Source organism: Bombus bifarius, unplaced genomic scaffold (assembly GCF_011952205.1).
Source record: "Bombus bifarius isolate JDL3187 unplaced genomic scaffold, Bbif_JDL3187 scf7180000009551_frag, whole genome shotgun sequence".
NCBI classification, from domain to species: Eukaryota; Metazoa; Arthropoda; class Insecta; order Hymenoptera; family Apidae; genus Bombus; species Bombus bifarius.
In genome coordinates this window covers 1-18,922 of record NW_022885194.1, presented here as the reverse complement: position 1 = coordinate 18,922, position 18,922 = coordinate 1, and the positions used below count along the sequence as shown (strand labels likewise).

At 36.2% G+C, this 18,922-nt stretch overlaps 1 protein-coding gene, 1 long non-coding RNA gene and 1 pseudogene across 3 annotated transcripts; 1 reads left to right on the top strand and 2 right to left on the bottom strand.

The window, feature by feature from the left end:
• Positions 1–311: 311 nt before the first annotated feature.
• Positions 312–6,386, bottom strand: LOC117215358 (annotated as a pseudogene).
• A 3,649-nt stretch (positions 6,387–10,035) lies between these two features.
• LOC117215360 lies at positions 10,036–10,574 on the top strand. 2 transcript variants are annotated; one of them, XR_004489080.1, is made up of 2 exons: positions 10,036–10,075; positions 10,171–10,574. It is a non-coding gene; the product is annotated as an uncharacterized LOC117215360 (long non-coding RNA). The 2 variants fall into 2 exon arrangements; XR_004489079.1 differs by having other exon boundaries at positions 10,037–10,075; positions 10,193–10,574.
• Positions 10,575–11,391: 817 nt separating this feature from the next.
• Positions 11,392–11,710, bottom strand: LOC117215359 (glutathione S-transferase-like). The gene has a single exon (XM_033461723.1). It carries the CDS (start codon positions 11,633–11,635, stop codon positions 11,462–11,464), a length of 174 nt encoding a protein of 57 aa, XP_033317614.1. The 5' UTR covers positions 11,636–11,710; the 3' UTR covers positions 11,392–11,461.
• Positions 11,711–18,922: the final 7,212 nt, after the last annotated feature.

Genomic DNA, 18,922 nt, shown 5'->3' with positions numbered 1-18,922 from the left:
AGTGTAAATGTATCACTTCCCTAACAGAATAAAATAATCATACATTTTTTTTTGTTCCACATTTGTAAAATACGATATTATCAAGATCACCAAGCAGGTAATCTTCAATTCTTAATTAATATAATAAAAAACATAATTAATGATTGTTTGATGGTTTTATTATTATCTCTATAATACAAAAGCACAACATCGTGTCAACAGTTTATATAGTTCGTATGTTTCTGTAGGAATACACAAATAATAGTTCTCTATCACAACGTAATCTAAAGGGAAAACCCTAACTAAATGACAAAAATATCGGTAATAACTGGAACTAATGAATGTTAAAAGCAATCAGTATATTCCATACAAACTTCCATCAACACGATTCGTTCTTCATTCTCTCAACACACTAAGACCGCAATCTTTAAACGCTTATAAAACCATAAGCAATCGTGAAGTTTAGAATTCGCTAACTGGGCGTCTCTCAATCCAGTGTTTGATCTTGGGCAGAAGGAGGACCTTTTTCTCCAGCAGCTTCAGATTCTCGTAATTCTCGATCAGATCAGACTTGTACATAAAGTTCAAATAATCGAGCAGAGCAACGAATGTTAAATCAGCCCAAGAGAGAGTACCATCGTAGAAGTAGCCGTCATTTTCCTTCACTTGCTGGTCCAAACGTTCTAAAATGAACGGCAGCGTCTCTTCAGCAGCCTTGCGTTTTGCAGCTTTGACCTTCTCGTCCTCCTCATAGTGGAAGGCGGCAATTTCTGAAAATTTGTTTTCAGTTAAATACTATTCGCTAATGTTATACTAATTTGAATACAGTGTTGTGCGAAATTTAAATGATACTGAAGATAGAATTACAATCCTTTTTAATCCTTTGTCTTGTATTGTTGACATACGTGTATCGTTCGATTAAATCAAATATTAAATCGGATTTCAAGTAATAAATACCTGAACAGATATGTACTATCTGTTATCAAGATTCTCATATGATTTGAGGTGGTATGGTGATAGGTGCGTAAGGAACTACTCTTGGTGTTTTTAACGAATAACAGTTTATTAGGACTGATCAACAATCAGAGTTAACAATTAACGATCAACAATAACATTTAACGGACAACAGGTAACAACTAACAAATAACGATAGACACCGAGATGTCGTTCGTCGCGTTGCTATCGAAAAGGGCCGAGGAGTTACACTTCTAATGACGCAAGCCAGACTGACTCTGCATTTTGTTTTTCTTCGCGCAGACCTTCCCTTCGTAGCCCATCGATATCCCCACTCGCGTGCATTCATAAGATGTGTCGCCTGTGCTGGCACGAGTATGCTCTTCCGAGAATTCGGCGGAAAGAGTGTGAGGATATCGATGACAGATTGGGCACATCGGTGTTGCGCTTTGGTGGCGTCGCGCTTTGTATCTGGAGCCGTTGAAAAGTTCCGTGGCCCGTGCCGCCACAGATTTATGCAAAACAGTACTGGATACTCACTATGACGAATATCATGAATAGTATCAACAGTGGCATCAATATGAAGATTTGCCCAGTCAGTCTTTCCAGTTAAGTCATATTGTTTGGCTAAGTAACGGCAAATAGCTGTAGACTGAGCAACCTTCCTTCTATCAGCTACGAGCATAGGAAGCAGGCCATAAGGAGTCACTAAAAACATACAACTAATAGAATCAAAGATTCTATCGAACAAACAGATTATGATGCTTCTTAAATATCTAGCTTCCTGTTATCTGTTTTGGAAAGATATAATTTAATTTATTGATAATTTATCAGCAAACGAAGGGCATTGTCTCCTTAACAATACCTATTGTTCTCCCACATATCTTATAGAGCAGTTCTCTGTGGAGTGCCGAAGCGTGCAGACGTGTCTCTAGTGCCCAGCGTAGTCCGAAAACAACACGTGTCGCCCAACCGTCGAAAGTGAACACAGCTAAGTGTCCCTTACGCTTTAGGGAGAAGAAAATCCCACGCACCTAACCCCAACCGAATACTAGCCTCACAGCCTCACGACTAGTTGTTCATTCCGAATTAACTAGCTCGATGATGGCCCAACAACCGCGACCAGGCTCTCCGGAGCAGACTCGCAGCTACCCCGAGCTAGCCCCCCCCCCCGTGGCAGAAGTGTAGCAGAACTCACCGCTCTAACGACGCTAATACTACAAAGAAAAGGAAAATAGAAACAGCAACGCAAATAAACACACACAACAGATTCGCCGTATTGGAATCCTCAAACGACGCCATGGAAATCGTAGAAGCGCCACCAAACCAACACTCACAGAGAATCCCCCCTCCCCCACCAATATTTGTGGACGACGTCATTGACATACAGACAATGACCAGGTCCCTAGAGAGAGATACCAGCAAGGAGGAATATAACCTTAAGATAAGCAACAATAGAGTAAAAATACTGCCGACGAACCCAGAAGCTTACAGAAAACTCACCAAGACACTCAGGACCCTGAACGCCAACTTCCACACCTACCAACTCAAACAGGAAAGGCCTTTCCGTGTGGTCCTACGAAACATACACCACTCAGCAGACATAGACGAACTCAAATACGAACTCTCAAAACTCGGCCACGAAGTCATCAACGTAAGTAATATAAGGCATAGAGTCTCGAAAGACCCGTTATCCTTATTCTTCCTAGACATTAAACAAAAGCCGAAAAATAAGGAAATCTACAACATCAGTCGCCTAATGAACGCGATAGTAAAGATCGAACCACCGCTCGTGAAAAAAGAAATAGTGCAATGCAAAAGGTGCCAAAGGTACGGTCATACGCAGAAATACTGCAACCATACTTTCCGCTGCGTTAAATGCGCAGGCACTCACTCCACTGACCAGTGCGCCAAATCACCGGAAACCCCAGCGAAATGCATCCACTGCCAAGGGGACCACCCTGCCAACTACAAAGACTGCCCAGCATATAAAACACTATACACGAACAGGTACCCTAAGCTCAGAGCAAAAGAGGTATCCAACCAAACACCCAGCCCGCCGAAATTCACGACTACCCCAACCCCCTCAACCAACCAAACACCCAGTCCTACCAAATTCCTCTCCCCCTCAACCTCCTATGCACAAGCAGTACAAGGCATCCAAAATAACCCGAACAGCCAAAGGAACCTTCCCCAAAACAGTGTCCCCAACCCACCTACCACAGACAACTCCTCAAGGCTTGAAAAGCTAATAGAGAAACAATCAGAGCAAATAAATCACTTGCTATCGCTACTAACACTCATCGTGGAAAAATTAGCACGCCCCGGCTCAAAATAAAACCAAGGCGCATAGCACTCTGGAACGCCAACGGTCTAGCGCAACACAAACTTGAACTAGAACTCTTCTTAAAACACCAGCAAATCGACGTAATGCTCGTATCGGAAACCCACTTCACCGTCAAGAGCTACCTGAAAATAAATGGTTACAAATTCTACCATACCCAACACCCCAGCGGAAAGGCCCACGGTGGCACCGGAATAATAATCAAAGCAAGTATTAAGCACTACGAACTTCCATCATTCCAGAAAGACTACCTCCAAGCAACAAACGTAGCAATAGAAGACTGTCATGGCTCAATCACCACCTCAGCAGTATACTGCCCTCCCAGACACTCCATCGCCAAAGAAGACTTTGATAACTTCCTGGACACCCTGGGCAATAGATTCATAGTTGGAGGAGACTATAACGCCAAGCACACCAAATGGGGCAGCAGACTGGTTACAGCAAGAGGCAAAAACCTCTTAAACAGCATAATAAACAACAACCTCAACTACCTCACCACATACGAACACACATACTGGCCAACTGACACCAACAAAATACCCGACCTTCTCGACTTCTTCATAACTAAAAATATCCCATCAAGACACGTCCAGATCAACTCCTCGGCTGATCTCTCCTCTGATCATTCTCCCGTGATAGCAACAGTCAGTTCAACAATCATCGAGAATACACCTAACGGCTCCATTCACATCCAACACACCAACTGGCAGCTCTTCAGAGAAGTCTTTACACACTCAACCTCAGCCTTCACCCCACTAAAAACAAAGGAAGATATCGAAGCAGCCACGGAATACTTAAACACGAGCATAATAAACGCAATCCGCCTCACCACACCGACAAAGGCATCTAACAGCAAACAAGAATATCCCCAATACATACTAAAAAAAATAGCAGAAAAACGTAGACTAAGAAGAGTATGGCAGACCCATAGAACACCGGAGGACAAACGCAAACTTAACAACGCAACTAGGAAGCTATCCAGAACCTTAAAAATCTATAAAAACGACTGCTTCCATAAATACCTCGCCAGCTTATCCCCCACAGCCGACGCCAACTACTCACTATGGAAGGCCTCCAGGAAACTCACACGCCCCCCACAAATAATCCCACCTATCCGCCGTCCGCAAGGTGGATGGGCGCGAAGCCCTACAGAAAAAGCCGATCTGTTTGCTAAACACTTGTCAAAAGTATTCAAACCCCATTCCCCCAAAGCCGCCGCGGACGTTACCGAATACCTGCACACCCCCTTCCAAATGTCCCCTCCTATCGAACCCTTCTCCTCTGCAGAGACTATAGAAACAATCAGTCGCCTAAACCCCAAGAAAGCAGCAGGACACGACCTAATAAGCAATAAAGCAATCAAGGAACTTCCCACAAAAGGGATAGCACTCATCACATCGATTTTTAATGCTATCCTTCGCCTGGAACACTATCCTAAGGCCTGGAAAATCTCATTGATTACCCTCATCCCTAAACCCGGTAAACCGATATACGAAACCTGCTCCTATCGCCCAATCAGTCTTTTACCTACCCTGTCCAAACTATTCGAGAAGATGCTCACGAACCGACTCCTTCCAATCCTAGAGAACTTGAAAACACTCCCAGATCACCAATTCGGCTTCCGAAAACATCATTCTACAGTAGAGCAAATCCACCGCTTAACTCATACGATCAGCCAAACACTTGAAAAGAAAAAATATTGCTCAGCGGTTTTCCTAGACATCCAACAGGCATTCGACAAAGTATGGCATGAAGGGCTACTATACAAGATTAAAAAGATCCTACCTCACCCCTACTACTCCATCCTAAAATCTCACCTAACCAATAGACAATTCATGGTTAAATGCCTAGACGCCACTTCCGCAACATTCCCAATAGAAGCCGGCATACCCCAAGGTAGTGTCCTCGGACCCATACTGTACTCCATCTACACTGCCGACCTACCCATATCAAACGATATAACAATAGCGACATTTGCAGACGACACAGCGCTATTAGCTACCCACGCAGACCCGGTAATAGCCTCATCCACTCTCCAGCGAAGTTTCGACTCCATGGAAAAGTGGTTTCACAAATGGGGCTTCAAAGTCAACGAAAAGAAATCCTCACATGTAACCTTCACGCTCCGAAAACAAACCTGCCCCCAGGTCACCATCAACAATGCAACAATCCCTAGCAGGAACACAGTCCGATACCTGGGCATGACCCTGGACAGGAGACTAACGTGGAAGACACACATCTCAGATAAAACGAAGCAACTAAAGGACAAACTAAAAAAACTCTATTGGCTCACGGGCCGACGCTCCAAACTAAACATACAGAATAAAATTACCCTCTACAAGACCGTAATAAAACCTGTCTGGACCTACGGAATCCAACTATGGGGAACAGCAAGCAACTCCAACATTGAAATACTCCAACGCTTTCAATCGAAAACGCTAAGATCCCTAATTGACGCACCTTGGTATGTAACCAATGAAACAATACACCGCGACCTCAAGATACCCACCGTCAAAGAGGAAATAGCAAAATATAGCGACAGATATAGCAAAAGAATCAACAAACACCGAAACCCCCTAATCACTGGACTACTCGATACGACGGACCAGATTCGCAGGCTGAAGAGGCACTACCCGCTAGACCTAAACGTTAGATTCATTTAATTATCCAAATTAAGCATTTGCACCTACTTATAATACTTATAAATTATACCTATCTATAATAAGTATTAACTTATTGTAAATAAACAGTCATGTCAGTGCGCTACGCCAGAAAAATTACTGAAAATTCTCAACGCGAGAATTGATTGTAATTTCAACAAATAAATAAAAAAAAAATCTTATAGAGCAATGGAGAGTAAACAATAATCTCTGTTATACTCTGCATAATTGTGTTCTACTTTATTTAGCTACTTTAGTTAAATTAGGAAAGATGAGATTTAAGAAACAGAACTTCTTTAAATTTTAAGCTTACAGGGCTTTATTTCTGGCCAGACGTCCTTTTTGATACGTTCATCTTCAAATGGAAAACTAGCATAGCTGAAGAAGAACGGATTGGTTCTGCCAATGCCGTAACTGGGAAGTAAGTCAATTTATAGAGCGGCATCTTCCTGGAAGTATAATATATACAAAGTAAAAACGAAGAATCATTGATGACAAGAATTATATTACTACAAATTATGAAGTATAAGACAATTTAAGTAAAAAGCATCAACTACTAACTACTCGCATAGCTATTTGTATCTTTATATTTTAATATAGCTTAGATATAAAAAGAATATTATTTTTGGATGTAATAATGTATAAACTTGCGCCAAATATTATAACAAAATATTGCACTTTCTATTTAAGTAGGATAGACATATTACCGGCAGCATATCTTTTTTCTATAGCAATGAAATTGTTTATAAAAAAGTTTATAAGAAAACTATCAATTAATGCAAACAACGCACTTCAAAATATTAATTACATTCGCGCGATTCGTTATCTCTAGTATTAATTTAACCATATGGTTCTATACACCCAAGACCCTCTAACAGTAATTTAGTACCATTACTAGTCGTATGTACAATGTATGTTTGTATGCAACTTTCGTAACTACAAAACATTCAGCAGTGATTATATATTCTTCCAAACATAAGAAACATTTTCTAATTGCATATTTAAATTTATCGATCAATTATGAACATATGATAACATTTATTTCTTTCAACTACTAATTTTCAAATCCTCTGCTGTTCCGTTAATTGAACGACGCGCCGACTTTTCGTACAAGTATCTTGTATCCTATCTGTATTTCTGTTATCAATAAAGAAGAAACATTTTCTAATTGTATATTTAAATTTATCGATCAATTATGAACATGTAATAACATTTATTTCTTTCAACTACTAATTTTTAAATCATCTGCTGTTCGGTTAATTGAAGGATGTCGGCTTTCTGTAGAAGTATTTCATATTTATTATTTAATTATGAATAAGGAAAAAACATACAAAATATAGTTTTTAAACGGTTTATTATTTATAAAGAGAAACTTTGACTCAGGATATATATACTATATATATACTATTTACTTACAATTTTTTTTTTAAGACTTCAAAGTCGAAACAAGCACAGGAAATTTCCAAGCCGGTTAACAGAAACTTGAATGAGACAAAAATAACCTTTAGATCTCTATATGTTCTTCTTCCCCCCTGTTGCTTCCACGTAACTCTTATCCTATTGGTGGAGCTGTGCTGATATGTGAAATTATGACTACATAAAAACATTCGGAAAGACTCATTGAATGATTTTATAGTTTAAGGTTAATAAATTTCCATAAATTAAAGTTGAAAATTTATGAGAACATGTTTTCTGTAACAAAACTTAGTAAAAACAAACTAGTAAGGTTTATAGATTCTTTAATGATTATGTATGTATTCATAAACTAATTCGATAAACATCGTTCGATAAAACGACGAACAACACACAACATTGAAGCGCGAAATTTCAAATTCAATGAAAGATAAATAACAAATATTGCGAACAAATGATATTAAATTTACAATAATCTCATGTAAGAAAAAATAAAAGGGATAAAAGTAGTACAGAAGATAGAAAAATCTATAAAACTGGTGGCTGGGAAATAGAAAATATATAAATTTATGTTATTAGAGTTTAGTACTTCTGTCGATCAATGTGTTACGACCGTTCGCGGAGAGACGCAGTCGCAGTAGCGAGAGGCGTAAATTCTCGCTACGATTCGGTGAATCGACGCCGCGAAGTAGTCGTTCCCCTGTTTCGGTTAAGATAAGAGGTGGTTAAATGAATATGACACAGTATAGTAAGTTATATTTCACCGTTTATTCCAACAACTTATAACGAAGGCAGTTACGCTGGTGCGTATGTACGAGATTTTTTTTTTTTTTATTTATTTGTTGAAATTACAATCAATTCTCGCGTTGAGAATATGTACGAGATGAATGAGTGACTGATCTGTGGGTGTGTCCTACCCGGTGGAAGGATATTGACCGTTCGAAGGATGTGAAATCAGAACTGTCTTGGGGGACGATGCTGTCTCGGAGGAAAGCTAAGGATGGGTGTGTCTAGCGCACGGGACCATCGGATTTGTTGGTGACGATTTTAGTTAGGAGAGTGAAGGAAGTGGCTTCGTTGTTAATTGGTTAACGAAGGGTCTTAACCGCCCTCGAGAGAAAGTGGTTAGTGGGAGGAAAGTTGCAGCATACGTGAGAAAAACTAACTTTCCCTTGTCCAGTCGGGGTAGACAATAGTCTTTAGAAATTCTTCGGAAACAGACGTTTGTTTGGTTTGAAGGACCTTTTCTAGGAAATCTATGAGATTTATGGAAGGTACTTGAAACTATGGAGGATACGCTGCGAGTATCCGGTGACATCTGGTTGCCATATTGCTCGCGGTGCGACGTAACAAAATGGAATAGAAAGATTATACCACAGACGAAATTATACTTTATACTTTATTATACTTTATACTTTATTATTACATTACATCAATTGACATCTTTGGAATTACAACGATTCGATACACATTTTAACTAAATATTTTTCAATGAAACACGTATTATTAAACAACATAATCATACTAAATTAATTTAATGTGACTATTTATTATTATTATATAATAACACAGTGATGAAAGAAATAAACTGGTCAAGTAATCTAAGGAACGATAATACGTATCTATGTCAGTGACGGTGAGAAAAATTCAGATATCTGTACTTAAGTGATTACACTTATAAGTATCATTATATATTATATAAATATGATATTTCGAATGGTATCATTTATCACTCATTAAACAAGAGTGTCATATCCAGAGAAATGATTTTACATATCTTAATCTTTGCTTTGATTACGATAGTAATAATTTCTATCAAACTTGATGAGGAAGATACATGAATAATTATCTTAAAGGTGAAAATCTTGGCAAATTCATTTGTACATAAACTAACAGGAATGAATTTTAAAGATACACTCTGCTCTCAACAATTAAAGCTGTCTTGTCGCAACAAAGTTTCAATAATTTTTTATGGACAACATGGCCCAGTTTGCACAAAGACTAAAAATTTTAACATTAAATTTGGATAAAAAATCTTACGGTAGAAGGAATGATATATCCTTCATTTTCGCCAATAATCTGGTCGAATTTAGTCAAGTAAAATGGTATTGTTTCGTTCAAAAGTTGATTCTTCCTCGCTTCCTTCTTTTCAGGATTCTCCTCCATGCGATAGTAGCAGATAGCTGAAACCAACCGTTACGTTCATTTGTGTTTTTCCCCCCAAACGAAGAGAAAATAAGTTGTGAAAGAAGGAGTAGCCTCTCATAGTTCCTACAATTTCTTCATTCTCTTTGCTTTCTTCAATATTGCCTCAACAAGTTCCTGTGGTTCACGATACTTGAAATATATACAATGTTACCAGCGTGGAAATTGTCTTGGAAACTTGGAAAATCTTTCAAGAGGAACAACATTGCTAACTGAGATTCGAGAAAGGAAAGGTAAGTAAATTCTTGCTTCTACTTAGAGCTTTTTTATTTACTTCTGACGAGTAAAGTACTGTTATTAAAATTTGATTAAAAGTACCAAGAATGTCGAGATATAAACAACCATTTGTGGAAAGGTCAGGAGAAGCAGAATTATCGAATAAACGTTATATAACTCTTAGTGATTAAGTAAGAGAAGAGAAACGAGAAAAAAGTCTTTTATCTAGGTCTTAATAAAGTATACTATATTTATCTCCATATCAAGAATAACAACAAGATATAAACAGTCTTCTAGAAATTGAGTAAATATTACATAATTACATCTTGAGCAATATTTTGCGTCTTAGCTTTTGCTTAAACATTATGATAATCTTAAATATCTGTAAATTCTTCACAGACTCTTTGCATCTTCTATACAGGTATCTCATGATCATGTGATAACACACAGGAAGAAAAAATAGAGGAAAAAACAGCGTAAAAAAAAGTTGCGTAGGAGTATCGTCGCACTACATCATTCGACAATTGATGCACGTCATGGCGATCGTCACGGTTTAAAGCAGGCCATCAAAAACACGTTTGTTATCGTACGGAAAAATCTGCGACGTTCCAGCTGTTCAGGTGCATCGAATTGTGAATCATCGGCGGTACGAAGCAAGGCGAGGGGCGTAAATAGAGAAAGAAGAGAAGAGAAGGATTCGCATAAATGATAAAATATAATCGTTCGTTCCTCGTCGATGGCGGATGGATGGCTTTAATCGTGGACGATATCGATACGATTATATTTTATACATTTGAAACAAATATAAAAGACAAGCAAAAACCAGAGATACGATCGTTATGATATTATTCAATCGGTAGCCTATTTACCTCGTTTATTGTTCACCTTCTCTGTCTAGTAATAATTTTTCGATTCGACTGGCGTGACGTTACGTTGGCGGTGTAAAAACACGATTTTAAACACCTGCGGATAGTTGCATGAGTTCCGAGCGATTCCATTCCCTTCGATTTATATTTATGCGATCAACGCGCGGATCGTTAACGCATTATGCAGACAGCAGATGTTACGTAATCACACATATCGTAATTGGGAATTAGTAACGTTATCGCGTACCAGGATCTTCCTGTCTTTGATCATTGAGTAACACTTCGTTGTCCTCGCTCCTTCCGCGGATAACCAGCGTTTATCATATAGAGACAGGGATTTGCAAAGAATAAAAGTTGTAGAACGTTGAAAGGCGTTGAGAGAAACGTGATGTTATCCAGTTATTCGTTAACGCAACGCAGTTAAAAAAAATCCCGTAGGAAGATTACGATAATAGATAACCTGAGTCGAGTGTTTGTCGGGGGATCTAAAAGATTCTTTCGAGTTGAGCGTCTGAGATTGCAGAGAAGAAAATTTTGAAGCCATCGAATTCGTGATGTCGATAGAAATCTTCAGTTGGAATCGTTGTATCATAACGTAGTCTGCTTATTGTCGATAAGAATTTACTAAACTAAAAGTGACTACTAAAAGTTTTTATCCTCTAAATTCTATCTACGATTCTATAATCTAAAAACTGACTTTTGCAAACAAACTGTAACATTCGCTTAACGGAAAGACATACGTATCTTGTTTGTACTCGTCTTTTCACAATGAATTCTTGAACGTCTGTCTCTGTGGTGAGACAAATGCAAAGTCATCTCATCAGTTACTCACCTTGCTTCAAATCTCCAAGAGTATCGACGAGCACGTCGCATATCATCGCATCCCATTCGTTCTTTCCCATTAGATCGTACTTCCTCGCCAAGTATCGCGCCACAGCGTTACTCTGCGCTACCGGTTTCCCGCCTATCTCCAGCACAGGCAGCTTTTTATAAGGCATTGCTAAGAACAAACATGGCTCATATGAACACTGTGTAGAGGGAAACGATCGATAGGAAATCACAAGACAGCTTCCGAGGCCGTTGCGTTCTTGTGAATAGATGAATCGAAATCATTTCGGTTTTAATCAACATGGCCTAGTAAAGAAATACAGAAATGTCTTCTTTCTCCTTTTTTTCTTTTCTTACGATTATGATGGACAGGGTATCGCGTGTTTTTGACTGTTGGGAAGAACCTAAAGTTTTTAAAATCAAGGATAAAAGATAATACCAGACACGGAAAAAATATTAGAAAATGTACACGGTTCTTGTAATGAAAATTGAAATGCAAGGAATATAAATCGAATGTCTATTGCGAACGTAATTTTGTGTTTTACACCGACAGGATTGATTTACAGACTTACGTTGATTTTTTGTTTCTCTATTTGCAAGCGACATATAAGATTATATCGAAGACTATGCTGCGTAAAACTTTTATTATACCATTTACGATAGAAATGTCGCAACAGAAGATCGAATTTTATGTCTGCTTTGTTCTTTCGACTTTTTAGCTATGTTCTTGTTCATTTCCGAACTGATTTCAATTTTTTATCCTTTTTTTCCGACAAGTCCTAAAAAGTTTTTAAATTAACGAGAAACGTAGAAGTATTTTTGTATTCCTATTTTAAGTCACCTATTTACGGTTTTCTCAAAATATTCGAAATGCTTCGATTCATTGAAAACAATAAAGATTGCAACACAAAAATTCGAGAATCGTAAGTGAATTAAGTTGGTATTCGATAAACACGATATTACGGAAGCAAAACTTAATGAAAAGTTCGACTTTATTCCGTATGAAATTTTACTTTAAGTAAGTTTAGCCTGTACGTGAAACGAAAGTTTTATATACAGAAAAGTTTGAGTAAATGGTAGATACCTGAGAGTTGAACGATGAAAGTAAAAATCGATTCTTCACGCTTACAATCCTTGTATTCAGGCCAGAGTTCTTCGGGGATCCTCTCGTCGGTATACTCGATGCCAGTATATGCAAATATGTACCGTATATGTTCGGCACGACCACGGGCATTGAAGTAGATTAGTTTGTAGGTATGTTCGTCGCTCATTTTCCTTGCTCTGTCAATTTATCGAGAAAAATGTTACAATTAACTCGTGTAATTAACAGACTGTGTGCGTGTTTGTGCGTAGAGAGAACAATTTATTTATAGATGGAATAATTCGTATAATACGCAAAATAAATCATTTAGAAGGCTGGAATATGTGTTTTTGAAACAATTAATTATGTCGAAAAATATTTCAAACGAGATATAATTATGAAAAAAATAATAATTAAATGTATGTAAATGTATGTAATAATAGTTAAATGTATGTAAATGTAATAATTAAATGTAATTAGTTGTGAAAAAAATAATAATAAAAAGTAAATAAATGTAAAAAAGGAATTAAATGTAATTAGTTTCTTTATACGCACGCGATATTATTGGCGATATATGACGGTCAACTTTATTTTTTTAAATAGATATATTTGTACGTATATTTTTAGATATAAATACATATATTATATAGATATAATAGTATATATAATATATATAATAATATATATGTCGAGTCTGAATCTCCGAGTCCGAGCTCGAGGCGCCCTCCCGGGGAGGGCTTGCGGGAGGTAGCGGTTCTGCGTTGAAGTTCTCCATCGTCCGGTCGCGCGTGGGGTACCTTTATTGTCGATAGTTACACTAGTGACGAGGGCCTCAGGCTTGATAACGAATCCGCGGCCAACGGGAGGACTATCGTATAAAAAGCAACAGGATACACGAAATAATATAATTCTGACTAGGACAACATAACCGCAAGAAGTGTTGATATTGAAAAAAATATTTAATTTTGTATATAAATATTTTCATATTTAAAAAAGTTTCCGGAAGCAGGAAGATTTACAAACAAATAATATCATAAACCGAATGTTTCATGATCCTTTTCTAATTAGAGTGTGTGACAGCATGTGAGAACGTTTCTTAAAAATATGACTTATTGCAATTACTTAATCGCAATTATAAACGAGTAAGACCTTCTCACAACGAGGCAATCTATCCAAAGTATAAAACTCGTTATACTTGATGAGAAAACAAATCTCTACTTAGGTTTCATTTCGTTTCATCGCGTTCATAAAAAGTGAATGTGTATGAACACATCGTGCAATTTAGTAATTAGGACCGTTGATCTCGCTGCAACATAGATGGATAGAAAAAAGCCATTTAAAATGATACAACGTCGGGAAGACAATTATGAAAATTATAAATGGAACACAAGATAAAATTGTTTAAGATTAATTCTTCTTTTTTTTTTTTAATCGCGAATGTTTGCAAACGAAGTTTCAATCTGTTTACAATGATAGCAATGAGAGGAGGATGTCTATGAAAGTTATAAATGCGATATTGAATAACATTTCTGCGAGTGGGTTTGTTTTTCGTTACAAATGTTTTTTAAACGAATCTGCAATCTGTTGGAAACAACGGAACAGTAACGGACGACTGATAGGGAAATAAAAAAGATCGCGTTTTATTTGAACAGACAAATCTTTGAAATCTATTCGAAAGTCTATTTGAAATGGTACGAGCTCGAAAAGAACGGTGAATACTATAGAAGAAGGATTAATTAAAATTCTTATTAATCTCTTAATTAATTCAAAACAGTGAAGTATCCACGTCTGACATTAATATTGAGTATTACCATTACTGTAATTTAATTTTTAACCGATCCTGAAAATTCCTTAGAACGTAAAAAGTATAAAATGTTACTGTGCATTTCAAGATTAAATGCACTGTAATTTAGAAACAGTTATGAAGCGGAAACAAATAATTTATTCAGAATAAGAATTCTACGTAATCATATTAAAAAAAAAGAACGTACTTAAAACGCGTTTAAACTCCAAATATGTAAAGACAATAAGGGAAAAAAATTAAACGAAGAATCGTATTTTTTGTAAATTCACACAAGATTTTATCTAAAAAAAAATTAAGATTTTTTGAAGAACGTACAAGACGGAACACGAACAATAAAAAAAGGGATGTTAAATACAAAAAATAGATTGAAATTTAGATTATGAAATATAAAAAAAATGATATTGCATAATTTACAATTATTTTCGATAGCTTACGTCAGTATGTTGGAGTGTAAACTATAAAATATTCAAAAACTGATACCATTCAGACATAATTTAGAAAAACAATAAATTGCGGAAACCGATAGTTAAAACTCGATACGATCGATACTCCAAAGCTCTAATCCTAATAATTACTCAGCAATAATAACCGATAATTCATGTTGATTAATGTTTGAACTCCGTTTTTTTTTCTGTATGTGTATACAAATTTTGTACAGTTTGATAAAGCGAAATTAAATTATCATCCTTTTGTACTACTTCAAACATTGAGATTTGTCATCTTCAAGGTCGATCACACATAGTTTCAGATTGCGGAATTGCAAGGGTAATTAATTTTGCAATCGGTTTTCCTTTGATATAGATGTGAATACAAATAGCCATTGATTGACAATATACCGAAGCAATTCTAGTTTAATTTGAAGTCATCGATCCTTTGATATTTTTGGAAGAATAGTAAAAGTACAGAGAAAACAAGAAAAAATGGCGTTAACTAAAAGATAGCTCCAATGTATGTCATAAATATTATCTATATATCATTTGTAAGATGTAAGTGACCAAGATATCGAATTATACAAAAATTGTATGTAATGATTAATACTTGAACGTTACTTACATTTATGTACATGAAAATTTGATCTTTTATTAACTAAGTTATTGATCGACAAAATGACTTCCTACATAATTCTCCGCCTGAACTGAAATGCATATTTTTTTTTACGCAAGCCTTATGTGTAGCTAGTAACGAGCAAACAGATTAATTACTTTACACACGGTCGTATCTTGTTTGCTGTAGGCGAGTTCTCTCGTGTAATCAACGAAGTACTCAACTTTAAAGCGATAACAGAAGAACATTATTGTATCGATAAAAATCATGCTTTTTTCAAAGAAATATGTAACTCGTATTTTTTTAAAGCAACCCTCATAACGTATTGAATATATAAGGAAATTCGAGGATTTGGGAATACAAATTATTGACTATATTTCCCATACAACAGTTATACACCTATATTCCTCTCTAAGAACGTCTTGCACGCACGCTGGTTGCCAACCGACTAGCCTAGATTCTTCTAACATCTGGCAACAGTCTTTTGTCTCCACTGAGTCCTTGACGCCCTCTAACCCTTACACACACACTCTCATGTACAGTGTAAATGTATCACTTCCCTAACACGCCTCCTTACATTTATACCGTACACTTAATTTTATTTACATACTTGTCGAATTAACAAAATATTTGACATTTATCGCTTTCTTTACATTTCTCTTATTTTACATTCATCCATGACCTAAACCTTTCAAATTTCTCTCTACACAGTGCCTTCGTAAAAATATCCGCAGTGTTTTCTTCTGTACTTACTTTTATTATGTTTATCTTATTTTCCTTTACGTACTGGTGAACGTAGTGGTAATGAACTTCGATGTGTTTAGAATTTTTTGTAAAAGTTCCGTATTTTGCTATACTCATTACTCCAGAGTTATCCTCATAGATTTTTACAGGGTTATCGTCTACATTTAAATCGAAGATTTTCATTAGTTCTCTGATAGTCATTCCTCATAGATTTTTACAGGGTTATCGTCTACATTTACATCGAAGATTTTCATTAGTTCTCTGATAGTCATTACTTCGCTCACCGCTTCCGATAGAACTACATACTCTGCATACGTCGAGGCTTCTGTCACACACCTTTGTTTTTTAGACTTCCATCTAAGACAACAATCTATCGTTTCGCATTTTTCATTTCTTTTATAATGTAGCCCTAAATCTCTAGTCCGGTACAAATATTTCAATATTCGCAAGGCATATTTAAAATGTGTCTCGTTACAACAATCTTGAAATCTACTCAGATAATTCACACTATAACTTATATCGGGTCTTGTATTTACACTAATATACAGCAATGCGCCAATTAAATTCTTGTAACCAATGTCCTCTCTATTTATCTCAGCTTTTTCAATTTTTAAGTTGGTCTCCATAGGTGTACAGTACAATTTGCTGTTATGTAATTTATATTTGTTTGCTAATGATTCTATGTATTTCTTTTGGCTTAATCTCATTTCATTTTTTTAAATAATCATACTCTATATTTATTCCAAGATATTCTTTTACTTCACCTAAATCTTTCATTTCAAATTTATCAGTTAATAATTTGTTTTACACTTTGTATCTTCCCTTTGTTTTTACTACAAATCAACAAATCGTCTACGTATATTAACAAATAAACAACATTTTCTCCCTCTCCATAAGTATATAGGCACAGCTCTATATTGTTCTTTTTAAAACCTAATCTCGTCACATACTTATCAAAACACTCATACCAGTCCCTCGGACTTTCCTTTAACCCATAAAGCGCTTTCGATAATTTACAAACTCTATTCGTTCCGTCCGCATATCCCTTTGGTTGATTTACATATACCTCCGAGGTTACTTCACCATTTAAAAAGGCAGTTTCTACATCCATTTGCTCAATTATTAATCCATTTTGACAACAATATGATAGCAATATCTTAAAGGTCTGATTACTCGCCACTGGAGAATATATGTCATCGGCTACGTTTCTTTGTTGAAATCCCCGTACCACTAATCTAGCCTTATACCTGTCCTCTGATTTTTTCGTGTAAACCCATTTTACATCTAATACTTCTTTGCCTTTTACCCTTTCTACCAATTTCCAAGTTTTATTCTTATAGAGACATTCTATTTCCTTATCCATAGCCTGTTTCCAAACTTCGTTATTTTCGCAACCAATCGCCTCCTCAAATGTACGAGGGATATCTACTTTACAATAATTTGCATGAATCTCGCAAATATTTTCCTTTTCTGGATACCTTACTGGAGTTTTCTTAATACGTGTAGATCTCCTAGGAGTGTTTGAGCTTTCAATACTACTATTATTTTCATCTTTCCTACCTTCTAACTCTTCCTTATCCATACCATCCAATGAATAGTTATCTTCGCTATCATTTCTATCTGCCTCTAATGAATTTTCCTCAAAACCGATACATTTAGTGTCTGTCTCAATGACCTCTACATGTCTAGCTATTGTTATTTTTCCACCTAATAAGACTCTGTATCCTACTTCACTATATCCTAATAGAATTCCCATATCTGCCTTCTTGTCCCATTTGGAAACTCTTTTTTGTTCTGGCCTTCTTACAAAAACTTTACTTCCATATAGATGTAGATTTTTAACACTTGGTTTTCTCCCGAAGAATATTTCGAAAGGTGTCTTTCTTTCTATAGTATTCGCTAATATTCGATTTTTCAAGTATGCCGCTGTACAAACTATTTCCGGCCAGTACCATTTATGTACTTTCGCTTCCGCTAACAAGCAACGCGCCATGTCCATCACTGTTCTATTATACCTTTCCGCTGTCCCGTTTAATTCATGTACGTATGTTGGGCAATTATTTATTCTTATACCTTTATCCCTAGCAAACTTATAAATTCGATTATTTAAATATTCTTTACCATTATCGCATCTTAATATTTTTAACCTCTTGCCCGTTAAATTTTCGGCTTCATTTACGAACTGTACGAAAGAATAAAAGACCTCATCTTTTGATTTTATACAATAGATCCTAGCTATTTTACTATAATCATCGATAAATGAAATGAAATATTTTTCTCCATTGAATCCGGTGGTCTTAAAAGGACCACATACGTCCGTATGAATAATTTCCATTATTTCCCTAGCCTTAGTTCGATTATTTTTGAAAGGTAAGTTATGCATTTTGCTTTCTATACACACCCTACATTTCAAAAGTTCCTTTTCAAATTCATTCGGTATGCCAGTCACTAGCTGCTCTATACCCAAAATCTCTAAATATTTAAAATTTACGTGTCCTAGCATCCTATGCCATCTTTCCTTTTTACTCATACCACTACGTTCGGCGCTGTTTACTAAGTGCTTCTTCCCTTTCAATATACTTTTTATTCTATATGTCCCATTTTCTTTGAACGCTACAGCTGTAAGTTTATTATCCTCATCTATTACTTTCGCAATATTTCCTTTGGAAATAACCGTATTCTTATTGTCTGTTAGTTTACCTAAACTAATCAAATTTGCGAACATTTCTTTCGCGTAAAATACTTTCCTCATATTTATTTCATTTTGTATTCCGAATGCTTCAA